Genomic DNA, 20,458 nt, shown 5'->3' with positions numbered 1-20,458 from the left:
GTTAGAAATTTTGTTATTGACTTTAATACCTGACTTTTAACTTTTGAAATTATGACAAGTGGCAGAATTTCAGTGAAAAAACTTTGCAACTGCAATTTGCTTATGATAAATCCATGTTCTATGTGTACCTCAGTGGATATTCTTTGAATCATACCAATTTATCTTGAAGCAATGCAAGAATAATTACTAGAATATTAAGAAAAGGCATGTTAATTCACATACTAGGACTTCTTTAAGACAATGATTTCCTAAAATATGAATATCAATCTAATATCAATCTCCAACTGAGACAGACAAAAACTCTCTAAGAGTTTAAAGTTAGAAAGTGTATGTTTATTGAGACAGCCAGGCAGTACGTGGGATAATTCCCTAATGCACACTGCAAAAATCACAGGTATTACAAAGCTTTTTTATTTACAGAAGTCTTGAATACCCAAAATATGAATGCATATTCATATCCCTGTCACTTCCCCTGCTCCACTTCATATGCTAATTGGCAAAAAGGCAATTAAGCATGTGTGGTTCTGTTCCCTGAAATGACTCGGGGGTCCATTTTGGGGAGGGGTCTCCAAAATGAGGAAGTAAAATAAGTCTTCCTCGTTCTGACCTTTCTGCCTTTCCCATGCATACGTGACAAATGAATCCTTGCTGTTTTCCCGTGCTTAATGGATTCCTAAAGAATGGGAAGTCTGCAACTGTTTTTGTGTCCCTGAAATCTGTTGATCACATTCTGTTTCTCATGATAAGCACAGCTACCCAAACATAAAGCTGGCAAGCAATGAGTTAATAGATCCTGGATATCTTATCTAAGATCCAGCTACTGTTAACTATGAACAAAGCCGATTTATCTACTTCTGCTAAGTCAGCAACATCCAATTTAACTATCATCTTAACTTTCCTAAAATTCTTAATTCTTCAAAATTAATGTCTCACCGGGAATGGGGACAGGGAATGGGAATGGGGACAGGGAATGGGAATGGGAATGGAGACAGGGACTGGGAGTGGTGACAGAGACAGGGAATGGGGACAGGGACCAGGAATGGGGACAGGGAATAGGACTGGGAATGGGGACAGGGACAGGGAATACGGTACAGGGATCAAGAATGGGGTCTGGATTGGGATGGGAGCAGGACGGGAATGGGACAGGGGGGGACACGGGAACAGGCAGGGCCAGGGGAGTATGGAAGGAGAGTAAGGAATGGGGCAGCCGCTGCAGGGGGACGAGGCGTTGGGATGGGGCACATGGGGACAGTTCCAGGGCAGGGGGTCCTTGACCAGCTGCCCAGAACCTCCACCAGGGTCTCCCAGGGCAACTGGAGCCGCTCAGCCTGGGATGCCCAAAGCCCTGAGCAACCCCCAGGTCCCTCCCAGGAACCCCCAAGTCCCTCAAACCCAGCATCCCCCACATCCCCTGCAAGACCCCCCCATGTCCCCATCCTTGTCTTCGCTCAACATCTTTATTTTTACCTGCTTTTAAGAGTTTTAAAAGGGCAAAGAGAAATGAAAAGAAAATCCAGGCCACAGGGAGCCAGGAGGATGTGGAGCCCCTCCAGCTGGGTGTCTTCCCAACATGGATCAGCAGCACCACAGGTCACCAGGGCTCTGCCCACCGGGGCTCACTGGGGATCATCCAGCACGGATCCTCCCATGGGGGAGGGAGCTGGAGCAGCGCACGGAGCTCTTCCCACACTGGGGCACTCGCAGGGCTGCCCTTCGTGGTGCCTCTGCTGGTTTGGGGTCAAGGCTGAGCTGTGTGATGAGCTCTTCCCACACCTGGGACACTTGTAGGGCCTGGAACATCACCAGGAGCAGGGCTGGGATGTGCTCCGGTGCCTGGGACATCACCAGGAGAGGAGCTGGGATGTGCCCTGGTGCCTGGGACATCACCAGGAGCGGGGCTGGGATGTGCCCTGGTGCCTGGGACATCACCAGGAGCGGGGCTGGCTCTGATGCTCTCCGGTGCCTGGGACATGACAAGGGGCGGTGCTGGCTGGGGTTTGTTTGGTGCCTGTGCAATCCCAAGGGCAGTGTCACAGCGGGGCAGCTCTCAGTGTCCCCAGCAGGTCACAGTGTCCAGGGCAGCCCGTGCCAGCGGTCACTGCGCACACGGGGCAGGCTGGGCTGGACAGGGGATGGGGCAGAAACGCTGCCCCGGGACTGGGGTCTGCCCCTGCCTCTGGGGCCCAGCCCCTGCTGGGAGGACCTTGGGCAGGGCACGGGGCTGCTGCCGGGCCAGGGGGACAGGCCGTGCCCCCTGTCCCCTGCTGCTGGGCCAGGGGTGTTATGGACAAATTCAATTGGGGAGGCTAATTATAGATAAATCAAGTAACAAGAATTTATTAAGCAAGCGGTATTAAGTAAAAGAACAGCGCTGGGTGGCCGGGGAGCCTCTGCTCTGCCACGGCGCACCTTCCCCCTTTGACCATTTTGTTTTTATAATCCCTTTTTCTTTCGGTTGACATATTTTCTCTCTATGCACTCTGCGCCGGTGCAATTGGTTCCTGGGGGGTCTTTTCTTCTGCCCTTGGTGGTCATAGGAATGAAGGCTCCTCATCTTCCTTGCAGATTGTCCTTGGCCTAAAAGTTAACTTGTATATAATTAGTTACACAGTCTTCTATGCTAATTGCATTCCCTACTCAGTTCAAATTCTTATGTTCTTTAATGCTTGTTTTGATGAACAAAGACCTTTTTATTTATTACAGTCCCCCCTTTTTCTCTTTACCAATTTGTTCATTAAAATGCTTTAACTCTTGGTAGCTTAAGACCAGGGTTTCATCTACTTCTAAGTCCCTGGGCAATGTTTCCTACCTATCTCTAATAAGCATTAGATGAGTTGCCTCTAGTCTTCCTTTTACAATGTCTATGATTTTATTAAAAATGTAAGGTCTGAAAGTTAAACTTAGTAACAACAATATTACGGGACCTGCAATCCCCCTTATACAGAATTTCTCCTTGAGTGCCATACCCCAGAGTTTTGCACCCCTCAGGGTACCATGAGACCTTTAAAAATTTATCTGGATGGGTGACAGCCAAGGCAGTTGCTATGGTTCCACAGCCCCAATACTCACACAGATATTCCCCAGGATAATGACAATATCCCCTCCAAGGATTGGAACTAGGACACCAATAGGTAGCCCGGAGTTCAGGTTTACTCCATCCCCACATAGAGTTTACCAAGTCTTTGTTAGTAACAAAAAAATGGGAGCTACAGTGGTGGCATTATGCTTAACAACTTTCCCTTGGTCTGTTTTGGTCAGAGTCCAATTAAATGGCTGGTGTGCATAGACCCCTTGACCAGGCCAGGTACAACATATAACTAATATGCACAGAATTTGCCAGCAAGGGTGGAGTCCAAACTGCCCCAGGATTTGATTATCATTATCTCCCCATTCCCAGTGTTTGTTTTGACATGTTATTGCCGGGCTCACCTTTACCCTTGGGAGATCAGTATCCTTGAGGCAGTTCTTGAAATACTTTGAATTGTCCCAGTCTGAGGGCTCTTTCCTCCACCGCTTCTCATCCCTCTGCCTCGCTCACCGACTCGGTTGCTCCAAGCCGCGAGGCGCACCATCTTCTCGGAGCAAGGATATTCTTCAGGAGGACCCAAACTCTGCTTTTGTTGCCTCTTTTTGAATGATTCCCAGCTTTTATCCTTCACTTGTGGTGAGTCACACTGAATCCCAGGTAAAGATTTCCGGCAAATCCCTTTGATAATTTGAACAATTAGGGGAATTGGTTCATTGGAGTGGAAACAACAATTTTCAGGTCTAGCCCCCTTAATAAACACCTCCCACCACTCTTGGGATTCCCTTGGTAGGGTCCCATTCTCTTCTCCAATCCTTAGGACTGACTCTGTCAGTTCTCTTTCTAACTGATAACACCTTTACAAATACCCCTAGGAGGAGCGCCTCTGTAACTATGGACCCACCACCGTTCCTGGCAAATTTTAAAAATATAGCATACAAAAGGGTAACAATCACAATCCTTATTTGCACAATATACTCTAAAATCATTAGTTATGGGATATCCATAGTCCAATATCTCACTCTACCAGCTGGTTCGTACATTTCTTACTGAGTCCATTCAGTCCATTTAAGTGTGACCTTAAGGTCCCCGGGCTGGCTGGTTATTCTCCAGGGCTCTTCAGCAGCAGCAGGAATCGCTCCCTTTATTCGAATTACATGGGTCCACCCCTCCTCGGCGGTTCTGACTGCAGTTTCTGTAGTGAGTAAAACAACATAGGAGGCTTCCCAATTTGGGGTTGTGAGGTTTCTTTCTAGGTTTCTTATTAAAACCTTATCACCTGGATTTATATTGTGGATTGCTAGGTCTAAAGGAGGTTGTTGCACTAGTAACTCAGCTCTTCTAAGCCCTTCCCGAGCCTTCACAAGTTGCATGACATATTGGTTAATTTGTTGATTACTTATTTCAGGATGATCTATAGGAGAATCCATGTCATAAGGCATCCCATAAAGCATTTCAAATGGAGAGATTCCAATATCGGTTCTGGGCAGAGTTCTTATATTTAACAAGGCTAAAGGTAAACATTTTACCCAAGATAACTGTGTTTTATACATCAATTTAGTTAGTTGTTTCTTAATTTTCCCATCTACCCTTTCCACTTTACCTGAGCTTTGTGGATGTCAGGGAGTATGATATTGCCACTTTGTTCCTAGAGCTGTAACTACTTCTTTAATTATTTTGGGGGCAAAGTGTGGCCCTCTGTCTGAGTCTATTACTTCTGCTAGTCTGTAGCAGGGGATTATCACTTCTAATAATATTTTTACTATGTTTGTGTAGTTGCCCTGGAGGTAGGGAATGCCTCTACAAAGTGAGTCAAGTGATCTATTATCACCAATAAGTGTTTATACCTTCCTACTTTAGGCAAATCAGTAAAATCATTTTGAATGTGGGAAAACCCTCTATGTGCCAATTCCCATCTCCCCCATTTCCCACACCACTCAGGATTTCTCACACATGGGTCTACTCCTGGGTCAAGGGTCTCTTCAGCCTCTCTAGAAATCTCAGCCCTCATTCTAGAGAGACTGCAGACTGTAGAGAGAAAGCTTACCAGATTAAACACCAGGAAGATGGTCTCTTTAACAGTCAGGGGAAACAGAACATTCTCTAATAGGGAGCTAAGAGATTCAGAGGAGAAGAAGGAAAGCAACGGCTGAAAAGCCTCATCCCCTGCTTCCCCTCTAACAAACTGGCTGCACAACCATGACTATGAGCCATGCATTCCTGGAACAGACTTCAGCACCTTCATAAACCCCCTTGCAAGCCATGACACCCAAGCCCAACCTGATGGATATTCTTGTCAGTGCCCTTCTACTGCAAAAACTACGTACTAGGGACAATACCAGAGCTATTCCTGGATAAGAATATAAACATAGGGACCATAGAGGAATTAAGATCTCAAAAAAATCCTAGGGACCAGAAACACATACAGGTCTTCACTCTAAAAGACACTATGATTCAAACAACAAAGCCAGTAACTGCTCCATACTAACACAAAGTGATTGGAACCAAAATATGATTAGAACGGGGTTTGTTTTTTCACTCTCTCCAGCCACGAAATGGGCAGGAAAATATTTGTCCTCGTTTAGGGCAAATTTTGTGAGAAAAACCTCTGGAAGAAGCCCTCAGAAAACAATCCCCCACGGCCCCTCCCCACCCACCTGATTCGGGAAGAATTTTCTCTGAGAGAAGTGGAAAATGACCTGTTTATTTAACAAACAAAACCCTTCCCAGCACTAGAAAAATGAACAACACCAGATGACAACAAACTCTTTCACCACTCTGAAGAGATGACAAATCCAGAAAGTCTCTCCTGGGAGTGGTCGCCCGGGTCTGGGCGCTGGGGATTGCTCTGGGCACTGGGGATGGCTGCTGCAGATCACAGAGCGCAGGCTCTGGGTGCTCCTCGGTGTTTCCCAGATCCCAGTCTGGAGCAGGTTAGATGATATTCAGGAAAGGGAAAGGGAAAAGAAACAGTCCAGGGAAAGAATTGGACTGCTTAGCTAAACTAATTTAAAAAGCAAAGGCAAAAGCAAAAGCAAGCAAAAAAGCAAAGCAAAGCAAGCAAAAGCCAGCAAGCAAAGCAAAGCAAGCCAGCCAGCACTGGCCTCTTCTAGACAGCAGAGCATGGGGGGAGGTGAGCCGGCTGATAACAAGGCAAAACAAACCTTCACTTTCAGAGCCAGTTCTGAAAGCACAGAACATAATATCAAACATAAACAGAACACACGATTGGAGATACAAACACCATAACGTCACCTTTGGACATTCCACCCCTTATCTCCATGTCTTTAACATCATGTTAAAAACTCCATCAAGTTAAAACTTCCACCTTTCACTTACTCATACCTTTGACACACATTTCCTTCTATTTCACTTGCTTAAACCTTTGAGCCTTACATATTTTTTCTGTCTCATGTCTGTGTGTTTTCGTTTACAGACACTGGCAGTAACATCCAGCAAACAGTGATATTTGCATATGAGTCTCACCCCACAATCAGATCTCCCTGAGGTACACATCGTGCTGTTCCATCTCTCTGCATTATCCACCATGTACAACCTGGTCCCTGAGCAAAGACAATCCCACAAATGGGTTTGTCTGTACTCGAGGCAGAATTGATCCACACTGATTTCCCTAACAAACCTCTGGCATGTGCCACTGGGACTTTATCTCAATCTACTATATTCAGGGGCTCAGACTGGGCAGGACCTGCTCGACTGGTGGAACCTCGGCTGTTAACTAACCAGGTGGCCTTTGCTAAATGTTGCTCCCAATTTTTGAAAGATCCCCCACCCAATGCTTTTAAGGTGTTTTTTAACAGTCCATTTGACCTCTCCACTTTGCCTGCAGCTGGTGCATGGTAGGGGATGTGGTACGCCCACTCAATGCCATGTTCCCTAGCCCAGGTGTTGATAAGGCTGTTCTTGAAATGAATCCCATTTTCTGACTCAATCCTCTCAGGGGTACCATGCCTCCAAAGGACCTGCTTTTCAAGGCCCAGGATGGTGTTACGGGCTGTAGCATGAGACACAGGGTAGGTTTCCAACCATCCAGTGGTGGCTTTTACCATTGTGAGCACGTAGCACTTGCCTTGGCGTGTCTGGGGCAGTGTGATGTAGTCAATCTGCCAGACCTCCCCATACTTGTACTTGGACCACCGCCCACCATACCAGAGGGGCTTCACCTGCTTGGCCTGTTTGATGGCAGCACAGGTCTCACAGTCATGGATCACCTGAGAAATACTGTCCATGGTTAGATCCACCCCTCGGTCTCGTACCCACTTGTAGGTGGCATCTCTGCCCTGATGGCCTGAGGCATCATGAGCCCATCGTGCCAGGAACAACTCCCCCTTGTGTTCCCAATCGAGGTCTATCTTTGATACCCCTATCTTTGCAGCCTGATCTATCTGCTGATTGTTTTGCTGCTCTTCATTAGCTCTGCTTCTGGGGACATGGGCATCTACATGGTGAACCTTCACAGGTAGCTTCTCTACCCAGGTAGTGATATCTTTCCACTCTTCAGCAGTCCAAATTGGTTTTCCTCTACGCTGCCAGTTAGCCTCTTTCTACCTCTCTAGCCACCCCCATAGAGCACTGGCTACCATCCATGAATCAGTGTAGAGGTAGAGCTTGGGCCACTTCTCCCTTTCTGCAATGTTGAATGGCTTTGAGTTCAGCAAGCTGGCTTGATCCACCTTCTCCTTCAGTGGCCTCTGCAACCCATCATATGGGACTCCATGCAGCTGCTTTCCACTTCCAGTTCATCCCTACGATGCAACAGGAACCATCAGTAAAAAGAGCATAGCGTGTTTCCTCTGCTGGCAGTTGGTTGTATGGTGGAGCTTCTTCAGCCTGTGTCACTTCTCCCTGCTCCTCTTTGTGAGACCAAAGTTTTCACTTTCCATCCAGTCTGTAATTATCTCCAAAATCCCAGGGCGATTCAGGTTTCCAATACGGGCGCGTTGAGTGATGAGGGCAATCCATTTGCTCCATGTGGCGTCAGTGGCATGGTGGGTAGTAGGAACCTTTCCTTTAAACATCCACCCCAGCACCGGCAGTCGGGGTGCCAGGAGGAGTTGTGCTTCTGTGCCAATTACCTCCGAGGCGGCTTGAACTCCTTCAAAGGCAGCCAAGATTTCCTTCTCTGTGGGAGCGTACTTGGCTTCGGACCCTCTCTAGCTTTGGATCCAGAATCCCAGAGGTCGGCCTCAGTCTCCCAAGGCACCTTCTGCCAAAGGCTCCAGGACAAGCCATTGTTCTGGCTGCAGAGTAAAGCACATTCTTCACCTCTGGTCCTGTCCTGACTGGGCCAAGGGCTACAGTATAAGCGATCTTCTGATTGATCTGGGTGAAGGCTTGTTGCTGTTCAGGGCCCCAGTGGAAATCATTCTTCTTACTGGTAACCAGGTAGAGAGGGCTCACAATCTGGCTATACTAAGGAATGTGCATTCTTCAAAAACCTATGGCACCTAGGAAAGCTTGTGTTTCCTTTTTGCTGGTTGGTGGGGACATAGCTGTGATCTTGTTGATGACCTCAGTGGGAATCTGGCGCAGTCCGTCTTTCCATTTAAATCCCAGGAACTGGATCTCTCGGGCAGGTCCCTTGACTTTGCTCTTCTTGATGGCGAAGCCAGCTTCTAGTAGTATCTGGATGATCCTCTCACCTCTCTCAAACACTTCCATTGCCATGTTCCCCCACACAACGATGCCATCGATGTATTGCAAGTGTTCTGGAGCCTCACCCTTTTCCAGTGCAGCCTGGATCAGTCCATGGCAGATGGTGGGGCTGTGCTTCCACCCTGGGGCAGTTGGTTCCAGGTGTACTGCACGCCAGGTGAAAAGAAACTGAGGCCTGCATTCTGCTGCCAGAGGAATGGAGAAAAACGCGTTAGCAATGTCAATAGTGGCGTACCACTTTGCTGCCTTGGACTCCAGCTTATGCTGGAGCTCCAGCACGTCCGGCACAGCAGCGCTCAGCGGTGGAGTCACTTCATTTAAGCCACGATAGTCCACAGTCAACCTCCATTCTCTGTCAGAGTTGTGCACAGGCCAGATGGGGCTGTGGAAGGGTGAGTGGGCCTTACTGACCACCCCTTGGCTCTCCAGCTCATGGATCATTCTGTGGATGGGGATCACGGCATCCCGATTCGTTCAATACTGCTGGCCCTGCACTATCGAGGTGGCAATTGGCACTCGTTGCTCTTCCACCCTCAGGAGTCCTACTGCAGATGGGTTCCCTGACAGTCCAGGCAAGGTGTTCAATTGCTTAATGTCCTCTGCCTCTGCAGCAGCTATGCCAAAAACCCGCCTGAGTCCCTTTGGGTCTCTGTAACATCCGTTCTGGAGGAAGTCTATGCCCAGAACACACGGGGCCTCTGGGCCGGTCACAATGGATGTTTCTGCCGCTCCTTCCCAGTCAGGCTCACCTCGGCTCCCAACAGGGTCAATTGCTGCGATCCCCCCGTCACCCCAGCAATGGAAACAGGTTCTGCCCACACATGTCCTGATGGCATTGGGGTACACTGTGCACCAGTATCAGCTAAGGCTTCATATTTCTGTGGCTCTGATGTGCCAGGACATTGGATCCACAACATCCAAAGGTTATGGTTTTCCAATGCCTCTCCCTGGCTAGAGACAGGGGCCCTCTAGCCCGGGTTATTATTTCTTTTCTAGGTATACATGGTGGAGGCAAGTTAAAGCGGATCTGACAGATCCTACTCGGCAGCTCGGGCATGGGAGGTTGAGGCTACCTTCACTTCACTGGAATTCCCTTGGTCAGTGCTTCCCTCCTTGAGCTGACACACCCACGCTGCCAGGACAGAAATGGGTTTCCCATCCCACCTTCCCATGTCTTCCCCATGGTCACACAGAAAGAACCCCAGGCCAGCCCGTGGGGCGTACCCTCTCTCTCTGGCTGGGGAACGTTGGGCTCTGACTTTGGGGCCTGTGACTCGCACTGGGGCAATGTGGGAACTGTTCCTCCTCACCTCCACCCTCATCTCCCTCATCTCCTCTTTGAGTTCCTTGCCCACAGCAGAGCCATGAGCTTGCACTGGGCCATGGATCATACTCTCACAATTTCTCAGCTGCTGGCAGCAGAGCCCACTGTCTCTCGGCTGTTATCGGCATTAATCGTGGCAATGAAGGTGGTGTACTGAGATGGCCCCAGCCTTGCCAGACTCCACAGCATTTGCCCTGTGCACCTGACCTTGTTTGGGTTATTATCATGCTGTCCATCCCTCCCAAAGAGTACCTCCAATGCTGCCACTTCCCTCAGCTGTTGGATCCCTTCCTCAAGGTTTTCCAGCACGTTCTATGCTGGTGCTCCTGCATTCTCTCCCTGTGGACAAACCTCTCTCTGGCACTCATTAAAATCCGCTCCCAGAGGGAAAGGGACCCTGGCTCCCTTACAAAAATCTGATTCATACCTGAGTCCTCAGTCAAGGGTCCCAAATTCCTTGCCTCACCACCATCCAGCTGGGCACCTGTACCCATGAGGTCTCAGACTTGAAGCAGTCAGGTTGTATAAGCCTCACGTCTCCGTCATTCAATGTCCTTGTGCAGGTTACAGAGACTTTTGTACGTCAGGGACTCGGTGATGATCGCAACTTTTGGTTCCCCTATGGGTTGTGAGGGCCTTCCCTTATCTGGGTGCTCTGATTCCATCTTAGACCTCCTTGTTTCTACAGGGGCAACTGCTGCTGGCTGTGGCTGCCTTTGTGGTTCAGCTGGAACCTGGACAGTTGTAACATCTGTGGGTTCCACTGCTGCCCCATCAGACTCTCCTTTTTCGAGGCAGGGAGAGGGCTTCTCACCAGCTGGGGAATGCACTCCTTCAGCATCTCCTGCATCTCCCTCAGCAGACCCCCACCCAGTCTGGGTGGTTCATATCTGGGGTGGCTGTGGGGCAGGGTCAGGCTCTGGGGCAGCAGCATCCCTGGTCTCTGGGGCCGTGTCAGGTTCTGGGCTGGGTGTCAGGGTGGTTTTCCAGGTTAATCTTCCCTTGTCTCTCAGTGCCAAATAGAACAGGGCTAACAGCAACACAGCCTCTGTATGATATCATTGGTATTTGGAGTGGATCTGAGCCCTTCACAAACTGGTGGGGCAGCCCCAAAGAGATGGTTAAAGGCTTGGGAGAAAATTTCCCCCTGTCTCATTTCCTCACAGTAGGTGCCATTATTAAAGTAACCCCAAAAGCACACAGTTAGTGTGTGATAGCTGTGAATCCATGTGCCTGCTTCCCAGAGGAAGTTAAAGATCCTGAATTCTTCCCCTTATTCACCCATAAAACAAACCAGAGAACAGCCACAGCAGCCTTGGCTGTAGGAGCCGTGTTTAGATCAGGGCCTGCAAATGGAGAAATGCAGCCACGGTTCTGTGCCATCCAAACCAGGGCAGGCTGGAGCACAGGGTGCCGCTGAACGAAGTTTCTGTAGCAGCACACAAAAATTGGATTACTCAAGAACTGTTATTCCCTTTTTTGTTCCTGTGCCCTCGAGCCGCACGTTGGGTGCCAAAATCTGTCTTGGTTTGCAAAGACAGGAGTCTGCTAAGGAAGGCAGGAGCCTCCCCTGAAATGGGAAAAAAAAATGTAGATCTCCTCCCTCTGAATTGCTGTAAATTTGAAGTTAAGGGGGGCTCTCAGGCAAAAATATGGGAGCAGGAATAACAGTTCTTTATGAGGGAAGAAAATAAAAAGATAAAATAAACAATACAGTGAACCAACCTCTAACAGATGGCAATTGAATACATATTGCCTTCAGCATGAATCACATCCATTTACCACATGCCCCTTACCCCCAGATATTGCCCACCTGGGACTGACATACCAATACATTTTTAGAAAATTATGCATTCTTCTTCATAATTAAAATGTAGTTATATTTTAATTAAATTAATTTAATAAATTAATTTTAGCTGAATAACAGTTTAAATTTTATTTTGCTTATGCATAAAATTATTATTCATTACTTTATTATTTTATTTTAATGTTTGTATAAAAAAAATCTCTATATGGGTTTTGCAACCAAGAAATCATTGGTCATTGGTTCTAAGTAACACAATACCCTTCATTAATTCATTGACCACTATTGGCAATTGATTTTGCCCTTTTATTGTATTTTCCTTTATTTGTATTATTTTTGTCATCAATTTCTACCATTTTCACAGACAGGGTAAAAGCGGCCACTTTGCGCCCACGGAGACATTTCTGGGCACATTTGGGGCAGTTTTGTGTCTGGGGAGGGAATTCAGAGAGAACTTGAGGGTCTGGGGGACCCCTGGGGGAGCCGGGCGGGCGCTTGGAGGGGCACTCAGGGATCCTGAGGGGCAGTTCGGGGTCCGGGGGAGCACTCGGGGGTCCGGGGCCCTGGAGGTCAGCGAGGGGAATTTGGGGCCCTTCGGGGTTCGGGGGAGCACTCGGGGGGCTCGGGCGGGGCTCGCTGGGCGCGGTGGCTGATGGGAGTTGTAGGCGCGGGTACAATGCGGTGCAACGGGGCCGCGGAGCATCACGGGAGTTCTAGAACACCTACAGCCGCTCTCGGTGGGGCGCGGTGCATGACGGGAGATGAAGTCAGGCTGGAACAGCGCTGGCCGTGCGCCGCGGAGCATGATGGGAGCTGTAGTCCCGGAAGTGTCTCGGACGCGGCGTTTGGGGTCCGGGAAGGCCTCGGGGACACTTTTGCATCCGAGCCGCGACCTGAGGTCCTCGGGGGCTCTGGGGCACTCGGGGGAGCTTGGGGAGATTTAACCAGGTTCCTTAGGGCACAGGGCGCGGCAGGAATTTTAGGCGCAGAACTGTGTTCGGAGGGGCTCTGGGGCCGCGGGGGATGAGAGGAGAGGAATTCCCAGAAGTGGCTGTACCGGGCATCTGTGGGGCTGGGAGCACTCAGGGGATCCGAGGACGCTTTTGGGGGCTCCCGAATGGGCGCTGAGGGGCACTTGGGGATCCCGGAGGGTCTGGGGGGCACTGACGGGAGAGATGGGGGCGGTACCGGGGTTCTGTGGAGCGCGGGGCATGACGGGCATTGTAGTCCCGGCCCTAATGGGGCTCTAATGGGCTGCGGTGCATGATGGGAGATGTAGGCGAAAGAAAAGATGGCGCTGACTTCAGGCACCGCCCCCAAAGCCATGATGCCTGTCGCTGATTGGTTGGGGCTGTGATGATGTGCGGGAGCCTCGGCAAATGGGAGGCGGCGGGGGCGGGAACAGCCCATTCCCAGTACAAACCCCAGTGCCCCTCCAATCCCTCCCAGTACAACCCAGTCCCTCCCAATACACCTGAGTTTATTCCCAGGCCCTCCCAGTTCCTCCCAATGTCATCCACAGTATGCCCCAGTGTTGCCCAGTCTTCCCCGCAATGTCCCTAGTTTGTCCCAGTATCCCCCAGTTTCACTCCCAGTTTCACTCCCAGTATGTCCCAGTGTGTCCCAGTGTACCCCCAAGTCCATCCCAGCCCACCCAGATTCCCCCTCAGCATTCCTCATGTTCCCAGGCTGTCCCAGCCCTCCACAGCATCACTCCCAGTATGTCCCAGTGTCTCCCACAGCATTCCCAGTATTCCCCAGTATGTCCCAGTCCTCCCCAGTGTTTCCAAGGACAGCTTCATTTCTCAGGGCTGCTGTGGCAGCCAAACCCAGCAGTGGGGTCAGTGCAGTGCCCATGGCCACAGCCCCTTGCAGTGCCCAGTGCAGCTGGGGCTGATGATCCAACCTCACAGCTGGCCCAGGGCAGGTCTGGAGGAGTTTTGGTGGCACCTTGGGCTGGCACACACCTGAGGAGGGTGTCTGTTTTCATGGGAAACTCAGGGGTTTTAGATTGTTCCAAACATAGAAAAAGGGAAAGCCCCTCTTAGGCTGGGTGCAGCCAGCTCTGCGAGCACAGCAGGTCCCAGGTGAGTGAGGACAGACAGGATGGGCTGGGGCAATGTGGAGCAAGGTTGTCCACGCTGGGCCAGAGCTCAGGGCACAGCTTCTCTGAGCAGGCCAGAGCTCCTGAGGGGAGACCCTGGGTCAATATCAATCACAGAATGCTGCAATCGCCTCTGATCTAAAGAGAAATGTAATAAAATACACCCTTTAAAACAGGAATGTGTATTTCTTACAAGCTCTTTGAAATCTTTCTCCACAACTGGAAGAGGAAAACTTTAATGACCCTCTCAGGGCTTTGGTGTTGTTTACATCAGACTCAGTCCCTGAGAGTGTCTTCAAAAAACTTCTCAAGAACTCAAAGCTAAATTTAAACTCCAAAGTTTCTTGAAGTTTTAATGGGTCCCACTGAGGAACAGGACTGAGAAAGTGTCCCCAGGTTCCAGTCAGAGCAGAACACTGGAGGCAGTGATGACAGCTGGGGACAAGCAAGGGAAAGGTGTCTCTGGTGCTGAGCAAACCTGGATGTGTTTCAGGAATGCAAAGGGCCCAGGCCTGAGCCCCAGCCCCTGGCAAGGCAGATCCTGTCCCTCCCTCATTGCTCAGGGCTCTTCCCGGGATGGGCACTGGCATGTGGGGATGTGCAGTGCCAAGGGCAGGACCATGGGGCGGCCCCTGCCAGGCTGCTGAGCAGGGACAAGGAGGCACTGAGGCCCCAGGGCTGCAAGGGTCACTTGTCCCCTGGTGGCCTCAGGCCCAGGGCCAGCAGCCATGGCCAAAGGGCTGCACAGGTTGGCTCTGTCAGGGCCTTGCAGCTGCTGCACATCCCTGAGCCCTCTGCAGCCCAGGCTGTCCCACGGTGTCCCTGCCCTGCGCCTCTGTCCCTGCAGGCTGTCGTCACCCCCGGCTGCCCCACCTCGCTGGCCCTTCCTTTGCTGGCAGCTCTGCCTCCTGCTGCCCCTGCCTGGACACACAAAGCCTTGGGCTGATACCAAAAGGGTTTATTCCATTTTTACCTTGCCTGGGAACTTTTAACACAGGAACAGGGTGTGCAGGAGCTGCTTTTCCAGCAAGGACAGTTGGAAGTGTAGAAGACATCTGGCTCAAGGGTGCAGTGATACAAAAAGCAAGGACTGAACCTGGGAACTTCGGGTGGGTTTTATGGAAATGGGTAAATTGTAATACACATTTAGCGACTGTGTATAAGCAACACACAGGTAGAGTTACATGTCCACATACGGTTAAGAGTTATCCCTCACTAGACCCAAGGCCTGAATAAATGATCCCCTCTTAAATAGCAAATTAGTGTTAAGGAGTCTTGTTCTGATATTTCAGAGATTTGGTGGCCATGGGGCCTCACAGAACCCAGGAGTCAGCTGTGACTCTGTGCAAACTCATGGAACAAAGGGTCCATGGTGACACAGCGGAACCCCATGGAGCCAAAATCCATTTTGGCACCCTGGGGCCACATTGAACCAATGGTCCATTGTGACACCACGGATCCAAGGAGACCATTGTGACCCTGAGAAACCTCTTGGAACCAAGGGGCCATTCTGACACAGCAAGGCGTCGTGGAACCACAGGTCCATGGTGACACTGCAAGATCACACGGAACCAAGGTGGCCATGGAACCAAGGTTCTGCCATGGAACCTCATGGAACAATGGGACCATGGTGACACTCTGGAACCAGGGAGACTGTTTTTGGCAGTAGGAAAGCTCACGGAACCCCAAGTCCATTGTGACACAGCGAGGCCTCATGGAACCAAGGGACCATTGTTAAACTGTGTGGCCTCATGGAACCATGAGCCATTGTGACACAGCGTGGCACCTCATGGAGCCAAGAGTCCATTGTGACACTGTGGGGCCCTGTGGAACCAAGGGGAGCACAGTGACTTTGTGGGGCCTCATGGAACCATGGAGACTGTTCTGACACTTTGGGACCCACTGGAACCAAGGGGCCAAAGAGCATGGCAGGGCCTCATAGAACCAAGGGGACTGCAGTGAACACTGTGGGTCTCCATGGGATGAAGGGTCCAATGGAACCATTGTGTCACCATTGTGTCACTCTGGGGCATCCTGGAACCAAAGGTCCATTGTGACCCAGCAGGGCCTCATGGGACCATGGAGACCATTTCTACATTTTGAGGCCTTGTGAAACCAAAGGGCCTCTGTGGCACTTCAGAGCCTCGTGGGGCCAAGGGGACCATCGTGACACTGGTGGGCTCAGTGACACCAATGGTCTGTTGTCACACTGCCAGGCCTTAGGTGTGGGTGCTCTGCTTGTTTTTTCTACCTGTGTTGTGATCAGGATTGAAGGTACTTGAGAGGGTAGTTCGTGTTCAGACTCAGGTTCTTCTTGTTTCTTATCAGTGTTGCAGCCTCACAACTGAGTTCTGCAGTCTTTCATTAGCAAGTCACAAAATGGCCAAATATCTCTTGTTACAAGGTCTTTTAAAACTATCCAATCAAGAAATTACACCGAAATTATTTTCCCTTTTGACCCAATAACTGATCCCTCGAAGCCAGCAGTGCAGACTTTTCTGTCCAATCACAAAATATCACCCAAACCCATGAAGAAGGAGGTAAGAAGAAGGTAAATGAGAAGAACCTGTCTCCACCCTAAAACCTCCATCTTGCTTCATATTTATTACTATGTTCTAAACCCCCAAACTCTAACTTTTCCACCCTGTGGTTGTATACACGTCTAACCAACTACACACCTGTAACCCCAGTGCTATTAATCAATTTTGAATCCTTCTCCACAGCCTCAGGTCAAATGCAGTGTTCTCTTGCAAGTCTGTGCCTTTCAGCACAGCAAGTTTAACATTCTCAGCATCCAGGGTTCCAACACTCATGGAATCAGGGACACTATGTGACACTAAAGGCCTCACTGAGCCATTGTGACACCACAAGGCCCCATTGAACCGAGGGGCCATTGTGACACTATGGAGTGTTGGCAGGCCAAGGGGCAGTTGTCACACTGAATGGCACCATGGAACCAAGGAGCTACAGGTCCCATGGAACTAAGGATTCATGGAACAGTGTGGGACCCCACGGAACCAAAGGTCCATTGTGACATTGTGGGTCCCATTGGAATCCTGGAGGCCATTCTGACACTTTGAGGCCTCGTTGAATCAAGGAGCTCTGCAGGGCCCCATGGAGCCAAGGAGACCCTTCTGACACTGTGAGTGCCCATGGAACCAAGGGTCCATTGTGATCCTGTGGCCCCAAGGAGACCCCTGTGACCCTGCAAGGCCTCATGGAAGCAAGGGACCATTGTGACACTATGGAGCCCCATGGAAACAAGAGGCCAGCGTGACACATCTGGGCCTCATGGAACCAAGGATCCAATATGACACCACCAGTGTGACACTGCAGGGCCCCATGGAAACAAGGGGCCGGTGTGACCCTGTGGCACCAAGGAGACATTTAACTCTCTAATGGAGACATTTAAAAAGAATGACAATAATCTGTGTCCTCTGATTTGGATGTACTGAAGCAATATTATCAAGAGTTTCTCAGGAGCTCTAAACAACAAACCAGCTTTTACTGGGAAATTTAGAAAATCAGAGAAACTTTGGCAAACGTTTTAATATAGCATTCAATCAACAACAACAACAACAACAACAAAACTTCTCAAAGCATTAACTTGGCCCACTCAGCTTCACAAACTCTTAGCCTGTTCAATTTTAAGTTAATCAATATTTGCAAGAGTACAGAAATAGAAGAAGTAGATACAGAAAGAGAGAAAAATAAGATACACAGAGAGAAGCACACACTCATCTACCAACTCCTGGATTCCAGCAGTGTTCAGATGGAAATTCCAAGAGGAGGTAAGGTCAAGATGTGTGCTTGCCTTGTGGTCAGCCTTAAATACCCCTTGGTCTTCCTGGGCCCTTCCCCCAGGTGGGACTTGGGGTCATTTGGTCACTCAGGAGCTGGGCTGGGGCTCCAGGGGTGGCTGTGCAGCATTGCCTGTGCTGTGCCAGGGACTGGCAGACACTGCTGGGCTGGGATAGAGGCTCTGGGGGGATTGGGGTTCCAGGGCAGGGCAGGGCTGGGGTTCCAGGGCAGGGCAAGGGTGGACCTGCCCTTTCCTCCCTCACACATGAAATGTTTCCAGCCAACAATCACCTCCAGTCTGTCACAATCTGCACTTGGAGGTGAAATTCCAATTCTGGCCATGACCACCTGCAGGAGAGGGACAGTTCTTTTCCATAGGAAGGAAAGCATAGAGCCCTAGTGCATAGGAAGTCAGGTGAGAGCCTCATTAGGCCAAGGCCAGCCAGACTTGGCAGGAATGGCAGATTTTGTCTGGGGGCAGTCTCTGGATATAGGGAATTTTGGAGACAGAATCCAAATTTTGCCCATGGGCACCTGGAGAAGCAGCACAGTTCTTCCCCATAGGAGGGAAAGCATGGAGCCTTCCCCAGTCTTTTGTGGACAGGTAAGCAGTGACCCTTAAGAAATGACTGCCAGCCTGATTTTTCCTGGCAATATGTCCATGGGAACAATCCCTGGATATAAGGAAATAGAGATGAAATCTGAATTCTGGCCATGGACACCTGGAGGAGAAGGAGAGTTCTTTTCCATAGGAAAGAAAGCCCCAAGCCCCAGTGCTTCAATAGCAGATGAGAAGAGACCCTGCAGGTGCCAAGCTGTCAGGCAGCCCCTGGAGGTCAAACCAGCCAGACCTGCTCCGTGTTCCCTTGGTTCCTTGGGGCCCCGCAGTGTCCCAGTGGTCTCCGTGGTTCCCCAGGCCCCACAGTGTCACGGGACTCCTCTGTTCCATGAGGCCGCAATGTCACAATGCACCTTTGGACGCTGGGGGTTTGCGATGTCACAATGGTCTCCTTTGGCTCCACAGGGTCACAATGGAACACTGATGACACGAGGCCCTGCAGTGTCACAATGGACCTTTGGTTCCCTGCAGTGCCACAAAGGCCTCTTGGTTTCACGAGGCCCCACAGTGTCACAATGGTCCTCTTGGTTCTGTGGGGACCCCCAGGGTCACAATGGTCTCACTGGTGCCATGAGGCCTCACAGTGTCACAATGCTTTCCTTATTCCATGGGGCCTCATAGTGTCCCAATGGTTTCCATGATCCCATGAGTCCCCTCAGTGTCACAATGGAATCCTTGGTTCCATGGTGCCCCACAGAGGCACAATGGCCCCTTGGTTCCATGAGGTTGTGCAGTCTCTTAATGGTGTCTCCATGATTCCTTGAGGCCTTGTAATGTCACAATGGACCATTGGCTCCCTGGGGTCTCGCCATATCACAATGGTCCCTTGGTCCCATGACACCCCAAAGAGTCATAATGGTCTCCATGGTTCCCTGAGGCCCTGTGGTGTCACAATGGTCCCTCGGTCCCACAGGCCCCACATTTGTGTGTGTGGGGGGGGGGTCATGACCCCAAACTTTGGGGACTGGGAGGATTGATCCTAAAATTTGGGGTTTAGGGGGGTTTGACACCTCTGGGTTTGGGAGTTTTTGATCCCAAACTTTGGGAACTGGGGGAGCTTGACACCCCAGGGTTTGGGATCTTGTTTTTTTTTTTTCCCAAGATTTGGGAATCAGGGGGTTTCATCCCCAAATGTTTGGGTCAGGGTGGTTGGCAAACCAGGTGTTTCAACCCCCAGGATTTGGGGTTTGGGGGTTTAGACCCAAAAATTTGGAAACTTGGGGGGTTGACCAACTGATTTTGGGGGATTTAACCTCAAAGTGGGGGAGATCAGGGGGATTTGACACCCCAGGGTTTGGGATTGTGGGGGATTGATCCCAAAGTTTGGGAATTGAGGGGTTTGACCCCAAACTTTGACGAGGAGGAGGGTTGGACAACCCAGATATTTCAAACCCCAGGAGTCGGGTCTTGGGGGTTTTAACCCCAAACTTTGGGGGATGGGGGTGTTTGACACATCAGGATTTGGGATTTGGGGTATTTGACCCCAGACTTTGGGAATTGGGGGTGTTGGACACCCCAAATATTTTGAACCCCAGGATTTCGGGTCAAGAGGATTTAACACCATCTTTTGGGAACTGGGGAGTGTTTGACACCCCAGGATCTGGGATTTGGGGGGTTTGGGGCAGGGGGGAGGTTGACATCCCAGAGTTTGGGTTTGGGGCTGTTTGACCTCCCCCCTCCCAGTGTTGGGATTTGGGGTGTTTGACCCCAGTGTTTGACCCCCCGGGTTTGGGGTCGGGGTTGGGATAGGAGCCATTCCCTGGAAACAGCGGTGGGATCGGGATCGAGAACAGGAACGGGAATGGGATCGGGATCCGGAGTGGGAGTGTAATGGGGTTGGGAATGAGATCGGGATCGGGAACTGGCCCGGGAACGGGAACAGAAATGGGAATGGGATCGGGAACAGGATCAGGGAACGGGATTGGGATCGGGAAGGGGAGAGACCCTGACTCAATAATGGAGCCCACCCCCAGGGAGCGATCCTGCCCCAGTCCCGGAATGGACCCATCCCCTCAATCCCGGACCCCTCCCCAATCCCAGCCCCTCCGCAGCCGCTGACCGGACCCTCCCTCAATCCCAGCCCGTCCCAATCCGGATCGGAGCCATTC

At 50.5% G+C, this 20,458-nt stretch overlaps 1 protein-coding gene across 1 annotated transcript in view; it reads left to right on the top strand.

Annotated features, from left to right (window-relative positions):
- The window catches only part of LOC110469778 (uncharacterized), a gene marked incomplete at its 5' end in the record, with an annotated part of 706,345 nt that overhangs the window by 21,351 nt on the left and 664,536 nt on the right, over nucleotides 1-20,458 (top strand). The window contains 1 exon segment of the mRNA XM_077790762.1: nucleotides 12,527-12,536. Coding sequence (XP_077646888.1) covers nucleotides 12,527-12,536 — 10 coding nt within the window.

Source organism: Lonchura striata, unplaced genomic scaffold (assembly GCF_046129695.1).
Source record: "Lonchura striata isolate bLonStr1 unplaced genomic scaffold, bLonStr1.mat Scaffold_85, whole genome shotgun sequence".
In the NCBI taxonomy this organism is placed as follows: domain Eukaryota; kingdom Metazoa; phylum Chordata; class Aves; order Passeriformes; family Estrildidae; genus Lonchura; species Lonchura striata.
Note: the sequence above shows the minus strand (reverse complement) of the source record. Positions and strands in the feature narration are given on the sequence as shown.